The sequence below is a fragment of the Triticum dicoccoides genome, chromosome 2B (genome assembly GCF_002162155.2).
Source record: "Triticum dicoccoides isolate Atlit2015 ecotype Zavitan chromosome 2B, WEW_v2.0, whole genome shotgun sequence".
NCBI lineage: Eukaryota > Viridiplantae > Streptophyta > Magnoliopsida > Poales > Poaceae > Triticum > Triticum dicoccoides.
The window spans coordinates 563,481,140-563,495,023 of NC_041383.1; the positions used below are offsets into that span (position 1 = coordinate 563,481,140).

General features: G+C 47.8%; 1 protein-coding gene across 2 annotated transcripts in view; it reads right to left on the reverse strand.

Annotated features, from left to right (window-relative positions):
- The window catches only part of LOC119364870 (endoribonuclease Dicer homolog 4-like), a 39,298-nt gene that overhangs the window by 2,965 nt on the left and 22,449 nt on the right, over window positions 1–13,884 (reverse strand). Inside the window, exons 12-22 of one of the 2 annotated variants that reach the window (XM_037630432.1) lie at window positions 13,445–13,605; window positions 13,136–13,342; window positions 12,778–13,043; window positions 12,430–12,704; window positions 11,917–12,344; window positions 11,335–11,435; window positions 10,525–10,730; window positions 10,228–10,437; window positions 2,377–2,820; window positions 2,010–2,282; window positions 1,162–1,491 (exon numbers count right to left, since the gene is read on the reverse strand). In XM_037630432.1, coding sequence (XP_037486329.1) covers window positions 1,162–1,491; window positions 2,010–2,282; window positions 2,377–2,820; window positions 10,228–10,437; window positions 10,525–10,730; window positions 11,335–11,435; window positions 11,917–12,344; window positions 12,430–12,704; window positions 12,778–13,043; window positions 13,136–13,342; window positions 13,445–13,605 — 2,901 coding nt within the window. Of the gene's footprint in view, window positions 1–1,161; window positions 1,492–2,009; window positions 2,283–2,376; window positions 2,821–10,227; window positions 10,438–10,524; window positions 10,734–11,334; window positions 11,436–11,916; window positions 12,345–12,429; window positions 12,705–12,777; window positions 13,044–13,135; window positions 13,343–13,444; window positions 13,606–13,884 lie in introns of both variants that reach the window. The other variant, XM_037630431.1, reaches the window with a different exon arrangement.

The window sequence follows — 13,884 nt, forward strand, 5'->3', positions numbered from 1 at the left end:
CAATGTTCTCAAGTAGGATGTCTCAGAAAACAATCAGGAGACATATCTATTGGAGAATTAGTATTAGGATATATTAGAAGTATTCTGATTCCAGTCTATAAAAGTCCAATTGTATCCACCCTTTGTTGATTTTTTAATTCCAGACCTTTTCCAGGGTTCTTCTAATAAACAATGGCAAACATTTTGATGCATGTTCAAGGAAAAGTCTGAAATGCATGTTCAAGACGAACTAAAAAGAGACTGGTTGCAGTGGCCAGGCCATGTTATGACTGCATAGTCAATTGACTACACAGGTTTTGAGCAAAACCTTTACATACAAATTACATGTGCAAATACAAGAAATAATATAAGATTCAGAGAGAAATATGTTTGACATCACATGTTTGTAGTCCTGGCACCACCACTGGCTGGTTGTATACATATTAAAAGTCTGGTCGGGATTGTAATCCACGGTTCCACACACATAATTATTTCCTCTAATTCCTACATGGTATAGAGCTTCATTTCCCGCCTAACCCTAATCACACCATCGTTGTTCCTGATCACCAGCCTCTTCTACCTTGTCAGTGTCGTGAGGTTGTCATGGTGATACCCAGACACAAAAAGGGAACAAAAAAGATTGGCATTTGATGTATTTATGTCTTTCAAGCACATAATTTGGGGATGAAAAATGCAGTTCTCGATATGGCGGCAAGCTTCGATGCGTTGCGGCAATCGTGGTAGATATGTGCAGCATAGTTTGGTGATTAGGTGTGCAATTTATCTGCGGTCACGAACATATAAAGTGTTTAGTTCAAGGAACCAGAAAATGTGTTTGGTTTGAATTTAGGAATGGAATGTGTTGGTCCATTGCCACCTCATCCTCGTAAGCACAATGCTAGTTACATACATTGGAAGTGTCATCCCATCAAAATCATGGTATCATCCCATGATGGACCAGAATATTTAAACCAAATACCATAATGCATGTTGACAGTTCATAAAAAACAAATGAAACCATTGAGATGATCGTATTTCATGGTAATTGCAAAACAAAAGTCAAAGGCACCAAAGGCAGATCTTCAGTTTAGAAATTGCTTTTTGTGCACCCAACTGGAATGGCTCAAACGTCACAATTCTGTGGCAAGTCCAAAAATAGAAGGGCAAGTAACCAAAATATACCTTCAGTTTAGAAAGTGTTTCTTGTGCAGCAAACTTCCTAGCAACTTTTGAATTCCGGTTTGCAGCGGCAGAACTTATCACCTGGCTGTTTATGTTAACTTCCACTTTGACGTGGTACTCTCCATCAGCTTTCATAGGTTCGGGAAGGCCTAACTCAAGTTCATGACATTGACAAAGTTCCCGAATTTCTCTCATGGGATTCATGTGCATGTCAGAGAAGCTCAACACTGGCTTTAGAAGCATAAGCACTAGCGTCCAAACGTAGTTCAGGTTGAATCCTGCATCTAAAAGAACTGCAGCAACACAAGATTCGACAATATCACCAAGAACCTGCAAGCATAATTACAGTAAAAGGATATAAGTGTTTGCCATAAAAATGTTATGCCATATAAAGTACTCCCTCTGTTCACTTTTGTAAGTCGTTTAGGACAGCTGAAATTGAACTGTTTTAGGTGCTGTCTTAAATGTCTAAAAGGTCTTACAAAATTGAACGGAGGGAGTATGTGATTGCTAAAGAAATCCTACAAGTCAAACAGAAATCAAATATATCAAATGCAGAGCAACTAGTTACTCAAGAAAATCATATAACCATAGTACAAAAAAATGTATGATTCTTATCAAATGCAACAACTAGTTACTCAAGAAAATATAACCATAGTACTAAAAAATGTATGATTCCTATACAATTGTTGATAATGATAATACTTGTTTTGTGTTTTAAGTCGGCTGACCCCTACTATCCCATCTTATATCGAAAACTTCAATAATCACTATATTTTAGCAGTAACTGTGCACGCTAAAAATGGGTTATCTAAAGAGGCGTAGCAGTTACAAGGATATAACAATACCTTTGGGCATGCTGGTTCTTCTACCAAGTCTTTCTCTGAATTGGGAAGTCTAATATAATTCTCAAACTTATTCACTGCTGTCGAAAGATAATTTGAATCCTTTATAAGATACTTATGGATACCTTTCTGGACTGCCACATATGCAAGCGAATTATTACTGACAGCTAACGATTTTAAATCGGTTATTTGACCAGGCTTTAGATCAGGATAAGCTGAGTAGAGGTACGAGGTTATCAAATATTCCAAAACAGCATCTCCAAGGAACTCCAATTTCTGATCAAATACGAAAAGAACATAGTCAGCCGAGTAAATCATTGATTACTACATCAGTTCACCAATGACAATGCAAGAAAAAAGAAGCTCTGACCTGGTAGCATCCTCCAGAATGTTTATTGAATGAAGGATGCACAAATGCTTCGAGAATTAGACCCTTATGTTTGAAATTGTAACCGATTAATTCCTCAAGCTCACCGACGTTGGTGAGGTTCGTGAGAGATAAATTGATGGAGCTTGCATCTAATACTCTATATAGAGATGAATCTTTAAAATCAACATCTATTCCCACCCAGTGAAGGAATGCAAATGCAGCTTTGAATCCACCTTCAACAAGAAATGCTCCGACAAGCGATTCAACAGCATCTGCTATAGTCTTCCTATGCAACCAATGATGCGACTTTGTACACCTCAAGTTACAGTTTTCTCGGCTATCTGTGTGTATACTCACTTCTGTGTCAGCATTGCAAACAACTTTACAAGGCCTTCCCAGTGCAATGAACTGTGTCGGTTCAAAGTGTTGATCCCGTATGTACACCTAAGTTTACATACACACATGCAAAAAAAAAGATGTTCAGTTACGCTACAGAATTCATGGCAGGTATTTGACAGGGAAAATAACTCATTATCTTGTGTAATGATTTGTTTATTTTTTTGCAACAGAAACAAGGATCATGGACCTCTACTAAAATGTTACAAGGCAGCAAACCATGTTTTAAATAAGAGGATGCACTTAAATTAGATCATAAGATAAACAGAATGTTTGACAACCATCGTAGATAATTATGGTCAGTCCAAGATAATACAGAGCTCATCAAAGTTATAATGTCACAATCAGCAATTATTCCTAAGTAAGGAGGTAACGAGTATATGGCTATCATGTGCACTGTTGACAAAAAAGTGTGGCTTCAAGTTCAGTTTTGATAGTCACATGGTGAGTCCATCCAGAAAAGGCCTTATCTGGCAGATTGCGGCTTAATCTTGCTTTTCTTGTGGTGACTGTAGTTCACTTTATTAGCTGTGGATAATTATGGTCAGGCCAAGATAATACAGAGCTCATAGAGGCTATAATGTCACTATCAGCAACTATTCCCAAGTAAGGCTATCGTTCAGTTACGCTAACGAGTATATGCCTGGCTATCGTTCGCAACATTGACAGAAACATGCAGCTTTAAGTTCAGTCCCGATAGTCACATGGTGAGTCCGTCTAGAAAAGGCCTTCTCTGGCAGATTGTGAACTAATCTTGCTTTTCTTGTGATGATTGTAGTTACACTTTATCAGCTGTCATAGACGGCAGCTTAGAGCAATGGTTCATCCTTTACGGGGTAGAAACCCTTGATCGGACCTTCACTGGTTGGATCCGGCAACAGCGGTCTTCTTCACTGTCTTCATGTTTGAGACCAGGCCTTCACTGATTGGATCCGACGAGGGTACGGCGGTCTTGTGCAGTGGTACCTACTATCTGGAAGCAGACTCTCAATCTGCCAATCAATGGTTAGATCCCGCAACATCATCATCATACATGTGTCATCTCCTTGCAGGATTTGTCTAGGAAGATGGTGATGTGATCTCCAGGGTGAATGCCCTTCGCCTGTACACTGGTTGGACCAGCTTCAATCCTTGGTTGTTGTAGTTTTGGATTTTAATTTCATCGCTTGAATGGTTGGCTCCACAGAAGCTGGACACATTCTGACAATTATGTTTGTCACTTTATTTTCCCTTTCTAAGCTGATTTGTTATGCATTAGCGCCTTTTGAAACATTTTGAAAAAAAAACTTAAGGCTGTGAAATCGATCCAGATGTGGGAAAACCCTCTCCATTTTTAACCTTAAAAAGCTGTTGTGTTGGGCATAGGGTACCAATGGTGAACCCACATGGGAGCCACATGCCACCAGTTCTGTCGCCCCAGGACCGGCCCTCAAGAGGCAGAGCTAATCCTGCATGACTCCGTTTTACGTTGTATTAGACTCAGCTAGTCAAGCCGAGCTGGTGTCCTAGGTCTGGTTAGACACTAATCCAGTTGAGATTAACCCCTTTTTATTTAAATGAGATGTACTAGGTCAGAAACCCTGGCGATAGGGGTTATCCATGTTAGACCTTTCAGCCTGAGCATTGATAGTTGTGGATGACACTAGGAGAGTTGGGACAATTTTCGTTGGTTTATTTCTCACACAATGCCATGCCAACCTGAGGGGTTGGGGATACATATTTATAGGCTGCTAGCCAGCCAGGGCATATGCTAAGATGCCAGTCTAAGATGCTAGTCTAAGATGCTAACTGACAGTCCTTGATGGTCAAGAACAGAACTCTATCCTAACAGCCAGTCCTTGATGGTCCAGGACTTTATCCTCCTAACTGCCACAAGGACCATGTGCTGCAGCCCCACAAGGACCCTAGTACACAGACTTATCCATCATTCTCCCCCTAAGTCTTGTACGTCGTCTTGTGGGAGAGTTGAATCATCCCAATCCTGGAGCAAAGTTCGAGGAACTTGACCCTCCCAAGGGGCTTGGTGAGCAGGTCTGCGAGCTGATCCTTGGTGTTGATGTAGCTCGCCTCGATGCTCCCTTCTTCCACACAGCTGCGGATGAAGTGATACCTCAGTCGGATGTGCTTGCTCCGTTCGTGGAACACGGGGTTCTTTGCCAGGGCCAGGGCGGACTTGCTGTCCACCAGGAGCTGCACCGTTCTGGTGTCTTGAACAAGAAGATCACCAAGCAGTCGAGCAAGCCAGAGCGCCTGAGTACAGGCGGTGGAGGCCGCTATGTACTCAGCCTCACAGCTGGACAGGGCCACCACCTGCTGCTTGACTGATTGCCAGCTCACGAGACACTTGCCGAGGAAGAGGAGGATCCCGCTCGTGCTCTTGCTGGTGTCGATGTCGCCGGCGTGGTCGCTGTCGCTGTACCCGACGAAGTGTGCCGCCCCAGGGCACCTAGGGTAATGGAGGCCGTGGTCGAGGGTCCCTGCTATGTAGCGGACGATCCTCTTCACTGCCTGCTGGTGTTCCGACGTTGGTCGCTCCATGAACCGACTGACATAGCCGACGGAGAATGCCAAGTCCGGCCGTGTGTGAGTGAGGTAGCGAAGGCTCCCCACAAGGCGTCGGTACTGCGTAGCATCCACTTCCTTCGTCGTGCTGTCGCGACTTAGTTTCAGCCTCTCCTCCATCGGAGTGAGAGCTGGATGGCAGTCGGTGAGCCCAGCTAGCTCAACGATGCGCTTGGCGTAGGCGGACTGTCGAAGCGCGATCCCGGAGTGGTCCTGGTGCACCTCAATCCCTAGATAGAAGGAGAGGAGCCCCAGGTCACTCATCTGGAACGTGGCCTTCATGTCTTCCTTGAACGCCGCCACCTCTGCATCTTTGGTGCCGGTGATCACCAGGTCGTCAACGTAGACGCCCACCAGCAGGGCATTTCCTCCACTCCCCCGTCGGTAGACGGCAGCCTCATGCGGGCTCTGCTCGAAACCCATCTTCTTCAGCGTGGAGTCCAGCTTGGCGTTCCACGCCCTGGGTGCCTGCCGCAGGCCATAGAGAGCCTTGCGCAGGCGGAGCACCTTGCCCTCCTGGCCGGGAATCGTAAACCCCGGTGGCTGATGCACGTAGACTTCCTCCTTCAAGTCGCCGTTGAGGAATGCCGACTTAACGTCCATGTGGTGGACACGCCAGCCCTCCTGGGCAGCCAGCGCAAGGAGAAGTCGCACGGACTCCATCCGTGCCACGGGAGCGAAAGCGTCGTCGAAGTCGACTCCTTCCTGCTGCAAGAAGCCTCGGGCCACCAAACGAGCCTTGTGCTTGATGATGGCGCCGGCTCCATCCCTCTTCAGCTTGAACACCCACTTAAGGGTGATTGCGCGGTGACCTCGAGGGAGATCAGCAAGCTCCCAGGTGCGGTTTTGCTCGACCGCATCCATCTCCAACTTCATCGCGGCGCGCCATGCCGCGTCTCTCTCGGCCTCTGCAAAGGACCGTGGTTCGCCGTCTTCACACACGAGCTGTAGCAGCGCCTCCAGGTCACGTGGCACCAGTCCTGGCACCGGCTGGTCGCCGAGCACATTATCCATCGTACGGTACCGCAGCGGTTCGCCTCCATACCATGCGTCGACCCGCTCCTCGTCGTGAGTGAGCGGGGAAGCGAACTTCATCGGGTTGTGCTCTGCGTGAGCTGGTGCTGATGAAGACGAGCCCGGAGTGGCGACCGCCGGGGCTGGAGTATGCGGCGTCGCCAGTTGTGGTGTCGTCGGTGTAGCAGGCGCCGGAGTCGATGTAGTTTTGGGGGCCGGGGTAGACGTGCCCGGTGAAGAGGAGCTGCTTGCTCCCCCAGCTTCCTTGAAGTGAGCGTACTCGACAATGAAGTCGTCATACGTCGGCGTCGAGCCGTCGTCCACCGCCTTGTCCCATTGCCACCCTCGCCCTTCGTTGAACACGACGTCTCGCGCTGTGCGCACACGTTGTGTCTTTGGGTCGAGGATGCGGTAGGCCTTTGAGCCCTCCGCGTAGCCGATGAAGACTCCCGGAGTGCTCCTGTCGTCGAGCTTGCCGATGTGGCCGAGCTCCTTGGCGAACGCAAGGCAGCCAAAGACCCGCAAATGAGAGACCGCCGGCTTCCGCCCATGCCAGGCCTCGTACGGAGTTCTGCCGTCGAGTGCCTTAGTAGGAGAGCGGTTGAGGATGTAGACGGCCGTTAGCACCGCCTCTCCCCAGAAGATAGCCGGCATCCCTCTCTGCTTGAGGAGAGCCCGAGCCATCCCCACAACCGTCTGGTTGCGCCGCTCGACGACGCCGTTTTGCTGCGGGCTGTACGGCGCGGAGTAGTGGCGCTGGATGCCCTCATCGGCGCAGTACGACGCGAATTCAGCCGCCGTGAACTCGCCGCCGTTGTCAGTGCGCAACACGCGCAATTTGCGGCCGCTCTCCGCCTCCACACCAACCTGCGCGCGCCTGATGGCGTCCGCCGCTTCTCCCTTACTGCCGAGGATCATCACCCACATGTAGCGGGAGAGATCGTCGACGAGCAGCAGGAAGTAGCGTCGACCTCCTGGTGTGGCTGGCGTCACCGGGCCGCACAGGTCTCCGTGCACGAGCTCCAGCTTCTCCTTAGCCCGAAAACTCGCCTGTTGGGGAAAGGGGAGTCGTCTCTGCTTTGTTAGTACGCAGATGTCGCAGAACTGCTCCACATGGTCGAGGCATGGCAGGCCTCGCACCATCTCCTTGGCACTTAGACGCTTCAGGGCCTCAAAGTGAAGGTGCCCAAAGCGCTCATGCCACTGCCACGCCTCGTCGTCTCGACGGACAGCGAGACAGACCGGTTGTGCCACCTGCACATCAAGGACGTAGAGTCGATTTTCACCTCTGGGCACCTTGGCGAGAAGGCGACGCTGGCGATCCCAGATGCGTAGGACCCCATGCTCAATCAGCACGCGTGAGCCGTTCTCATCCAGCTGTCCCAAGCTGATGATGGAATTCCTTAGCGCGGGGATGTAGTAGACACCGGTGAGCAGCCGGTGCTCTCCCATCTTGGTGGTGAAGATGACGGAGCCGACGCCCTTTATCTCCACAGCGGAGGCATCCCCGAACTTGACGGAGCCTCGCGCATCGGAGTCGAGTTCGGCGAAGAATTCCCTTCGACCGGTCATGTGGTGGGTGGCGCCGGTGTCGAGGCACCACCCCGTAGCCTTGTCCCTCCCGGAGCCATCGCCGAGAAGAGCGTGTGCTTTTGGCTCATCGAGGTGGATGAAAGCCTTTGCGACTGGAGTCGCCGAGGGTAGCTCAATGCTTGCATGCGCCATGAACAGAGCCGTCTCCTCCTCCTTCGCCTGTGCGACGTGAGCCTGGCCTTGTCGTGGTTGCCGACACTCATTGGCCCAATGGCCAAACCGGCCACAGTTGTGGCAACTGTTGTCTTGTGCCGGCCTGGGCTTGCCAGCGGCGCCGTCCTTGGCGCCTCCGCGGGCGTCACCTTCGGCACGTCCTTGTGCCCTGCCCGGGGGGCCTCTTCGCGCCTTACGCTGCTTGCCACGCTTGCGGCCGCCCGTCGAGGAGGAAGGCTCCCCCTTCTTCTTGTCACCAAGGCTGGGATCCCACTGCTCCCGAGTTAGGAGCAGCCTCCCGCCGGTGGTGATGGGCCCCGAGGGGGGCTGTGGCTCGTCGGTGTCGACGACCTTGAGTCGACCTATCGCCTCCTCGATCGTCATCGTGGAGAGGTCCAGCAACGACTCGATCGAGCGAGCCATCTGCTTGTACTTCTCGGGAATGCACCGAAAAAGCTTCTCGACAGCTCTCTCCTCGGTGTAGGTGGCATCGCCAAACTTCACCATCTTCTGCAGCAGAGTGTTGAGACGGAGAGCAAAGTCATCAACGTCCTCACCTGGCTTGAAGCCCAGGTTCTCCCACTCCTTACGAAGTGCCTGCAGGGTGGACTTGCGAGCACGGTCGCTGCCAATGCGTGCTGCGGCAATGGCGTCCCAAGCCTCCTTGGCAGTCCGCTTGTTGGAAAGCGAGAACTGCATCTCGGGCGGGACTGCGGCGATGAGGGCGTCCAGCGCCCGTCGATCCTCTAGGTGGTCGACGTTGCTGTCCTGGACTGCCTCCCACATGCGCCGCACCTGGAGCCTGACCTTCATGATCCCGGCCCACTCGACGTAGTTGGTTTTAGTGAGGGTAGGCCACCCAACACTAGAACCAACATCCCTGACCACAGTCCGGACCTCGTAGAGGCCGCGGTCCTGGTCGTTGCAGCCGCCGTCGCGGTGCGCGCCTCCACCTGGAGCGCGGGCGTGCTCGGCTGCCCACTGCGCCGTCCGCTCCTGCGCCACTTTGGCGCGATCTGCGTCGGCGCCGTCGTCCGCAGGCGCGGAGCTGCTGGAGCTGCCGAGGCTGCCGCGGAGTGCCTTGGCATCCGCCGTAGCCTCACGGGCTGCTTCTGCTGCTGCTGCTGCTTCTACCTCCGCCCTGGCTGCTTCTACCTCCGCTCTGGCTGCTGCCAGCTCCGCTGCAGCCAGCCTCGACACTCTTGCCGCCGCAGCAGCCGCTGCTACAGCCGCTCGCTCACGCTCCTCTGCCACGGCGCGCTCGGCCTCTTGCCGGCGCCGCATGCTCGAGGTAGCCGTGTGCTGAGAGCGACCTGCAGACATGGCTCGCTGCAGGGGGGCTGTTGCGTGAAGAGGAGGCTGATGAAGATGAGCTGCTGCTCGACAGTCCGGAGGGAGGAAGGTAACCAGAGGCAGACAGAGCAGCTGCTGCTACCGACTTGGGCTGCTCACAGGAAATGCTCAGGGTGCAGGTTAACGAGGCTCTGATACCACTTGTTAGACCTTTCAGCCTGAGCATTGATAGTTGTGGATGACACTAGGAGAGTTGGGACAATTTTCGTTGGTTTATTTCTCACACAATGCCATGCCAACCTGAGGGGTTGGGGATACATATTTATAGGCTGCTAGCCAGCCAGGGCATATGCTAAGATGCCAGTCTAAGATGCTAGTCTAAGATGCTAACTGACAGTCCTTGATGGTCAAGAACAGAACTCTATCCTAACAGCCAGTCCTTGATGGTCCAGGACTTTATCCTCCTAACTGCCACAAGGACCATGTGCTGCAGCCCCACAAGGACCCTAGTACACAGACTTATCCATCAATCCAGTGAGTTGTATCCAGTCAAGAATCTGAAGAGATTGAGTAGGGTGCTATATAAACACATAGGGTGTAATCAATTGACAACAAATTAAAATGATTATCTCTTCTCTTTGTCCATGGTCTCTCTTGACGACCCTGATCTAGCTCTTCCCTACATGACCTGGTCATGATCAGACAAATCAAGGCATAACATGGGCAGAAGATGAGCCTACTGGACTTGGTCTACATTTGAAACAAAGATAACACAACCCATAGGTCACACAAAACTTGGAAGGGAAACAGATATTGGGTTCACTGAAAAGATTATCTAACCTGCAAATTTCTTTTGATTGATAACTCATATAAATGTGAATTATTCACTATAGCCGAACGTCTGCTGGTCAATTGCCCTTCATCAAGTCCTTCATATGTAAGAAAGTTGTGACGTCCAACTACATACTTCAAAAAAGCATCACCTAAGACTTCAAAGCGCTCCAAAGAAATCCTCTCCAAACACCTTTCGGTGGTAAGTGCTTCAAGGATCTGAAATAGATCAACATCATTTGCAGCATGGATAGGTAATTCAAACTAGAAGTTCAGCATGAAGGGTGTGAAAATTGCATGACTTACACCAGAGGCACTAATTTGAGAAGCCTCTGAGAATGAAGACAACATGACATCCTTCAACTCAATAGCTACCAGCAAATTCTCCAACCGACACATCAACGATGGTAACAAAGACAGGGAGCTACACATATCCTTTGAAAACCCAATTATCTTCAAAGAACATAGCTCTGGAGGCAACTCCACAAAGTGCTCCATCAATTCATGACCTTCTTCTAAATACAAATAGCAAAATCAGAAAAGGTAACACCATCAGAAATACTATACCTAGATAGGGTCCATTTAAGGAATCATAATAGAGCAGTATATTCAGAATAGAATTCATAAATGGATTGAATCAACAGTACTCAAAAGCTTAAACCAGAGAAGCAAGAACTAGGTCCAATGCATCCACAAGTAGTTCCAGAATGTTGAAAGCAAATCACAAGCGGTTCAAGAAAATTTGACAGCAAGAATTTACATAGAGCAATATTGGCTCACTACCATCACAGGGTGCAAGTGGCGTTAAGAGACGATCGACACGTGTGTTAAAAATTGTACACTCCTGCAGAGATGATCGGCCCATGGTCACCTGGAAAGACAAGTTGCATATTTCCTAACATTGTACTTATGTTTTGCTTCTCCTCTTAATGAAAAAGATGCATGCCCTCTAAAAAAACTGCAGACGACCATCACAAATATTTCTTCACTTTACGGCAAGTTGAACACTTAGAAGTATTTTAATGCTAAGCAAAATAGTGATGTTTGGATAAAGAAGAGTCCAAAACAGGAAACAGATTATAAAGGTACTAGTTCTGAAGGGACAAAAAGTGTAACCTGTGGTCTCCCGTAATCGGTCATGAAGCAAATTATGCAGATTGCAGAGCTGCTTAGCATGCAGAAGTGGCTGCTCGGGATGTGATAGTTTGATACCAAACCTGATTTGAAAAGTCCATCAGTTCATTAGAACATTAATAAAGCACTTAAGCAGAAATATCGCAACATTTCTTTTAAACTGCTTATAACAAAAGTTGGTTAGTTGCCGAGAAAAGGCTACAAGGGATGACTACGATCAGTTCAGTGGACCTATCATACGACCATCACATAGACTACTTGTAAAGCCGTGACAGAAGCAGCACATTTGCTAACATGTTTCCCAAAACTAAAGCTTCTTATGGGGATTTCTACTGGGGTGATCCCATGATATTATATCTTTGACTTGCATGGCCTACTTTTCGTAACATGAAGTAGATACACATTATCATACTAAAATAAATTCGTATATTCTTAAATGGTACAGATAGCTCGTAATCTTAAGGTTGGTTATGTAGCTATACATGACCTAGTGAGTGCTCAATGACAGTAGCATGAGAATTGAAAGCAAAGAAGGGGGATGCAAATAATCGTTCAGTTTGTTACCTTTCCTTGTAATGATCTTCATAAGTAGCACCGTCGTATTCACTTCTAGCATTTAGTTCGTTCAGAATGACATCAATGACGAAAAATGTCTTAATATGGGGAGCAAAGATTAGACTGCCAACGACATCAGTTTTACTGTACATATTATCAAGAAGCCTTAAAGACTCATCTGGCAAATATGATCCATGCGCAGACACACCAGTTGGATCTTTAAAAACCGGTGATGATAAACAGTGCTTAACTGTTGGCCAGTCAATCATAAATATATCACCATACAATTCCTGCTTGATTGGAAGCAGCAGGTAAAAGGTTGAATTAAACTGTAGCGTTTCACTGTTGCCCAACAACATAACATGAGATACAGTGAACTCAGATCTGTCCAGGAGAACCTTCAGAAACATTTCTTGGAAATTGCGTGCAAGCATCATCTGACAAGAAAAACAATGTTAACATTTATACGCCATTCAATAAACGATCACATGTTAACATATGAAAAAATGAGCAAGACGGTGCCTGTTCTTCGTCAAATGATATCGTCCCTAAATGTTTCATTCCTGCTTTCACAATCCTGCCACGAGCCAGATGCAAATCAACCTCCAACTTTTCAGCTTCCATAGGAAGGGGGTTGATCACAAAAAGACCAAATATCCGATAATGTCTATCTGCTGGTATGGGAAAGAATTGAATATAGTAGAAATGCAAGTTCAATGGACTGTCCAGTTTGCATGTTGAAGGTTTGAGAATTGTGGGAATTAACATCTCATGAAGCTCTTCTCCTAGACTTTCATCTGAAATATGCAAACAATAGCTGAGCCGAATCACCAGTATTATGACAATGTAAGAACAAGTGAGTGAACATACCATCATGACTGTTGCTTGCTGAACCGTTTGTTGTTGATGCCCTGTTCTTTCCTGAACCTGAACCGGGCAGAAGAAAATCTGTCAAAGCACCCAATTCATACAATTTCACGTATGCCTCTAAGCATGCATCCCTCTTAGCCTCGTCATTTGATTGGCATGGTTGGCCATCCACTTGACGAAAAGCAGCATTTGGTGGAAGAATTACTCTGCAGATTATCCCCTCAGTGTCATCAATGTAGATGAATGCTGGGGAAGGATTGAAGAACCTTCAAGAAGTTTAGTCATATTAGTACAACAAAGAACTAATGAATAAAAGCATGGGCGATCATAACAGGTTGACGTACACAGCAGCCCTTACATATCCTTGGGAAGGTTGTAGCAGTAGCGATGTAGTAGAGATACACTACATGCAGTGCTAATGGAAGCACCCGTTTTTTCCACTCGATAACTTTTCTCCTCGAGGTGATCAAACACATCATTTGAAGTTCTCAGGTCTATCTCTCCATTCATAATGCCTTCACCATCAATATAGTCATTAAGCAACTTTTCTTGAGAATGATTGCCCCTGGTATGTATCAGAATGAATAAGGGCAAAAATCAAGGACTAAAGTACAATCGAACCTATAATATTAACACCAATTGTCTATCTATTTAATGGAAAAATCACCTCTCCAGGAGAACAACATATTTAGAATTTGTCATCCGAGCACGTCCCCTCGACTGGATAAAACTGGCAACAGTTTCTGGAAGATCAAACCGCACAACGAGGCAACAAGTCTGAATGTCCAGACCCTCTTCACCTACACTGGTAGCAATCAAAAGATTCACCTGCAAACAGCGAATGCAAAGGGATTGTGATGCAAGAAGCATAGTATATATATGCGTATAAGTCCAACGTTAGATTTTGGGGCGTGTGTCGCAAGTAATTTACCACATGCATTACCAACTCAAGGATAATACAAATGTAGGCCTAAAGCCCTTAGTCCCACGAGTCCGATCCAGGATAGAACCCTGCTTGAGTCAAAAAGACCTACTAAAACCCTATGTCTTTATTATAAGTATAATCTAACAACACTTTACAAGCCAAGAACCAATCCTTCAATCTGT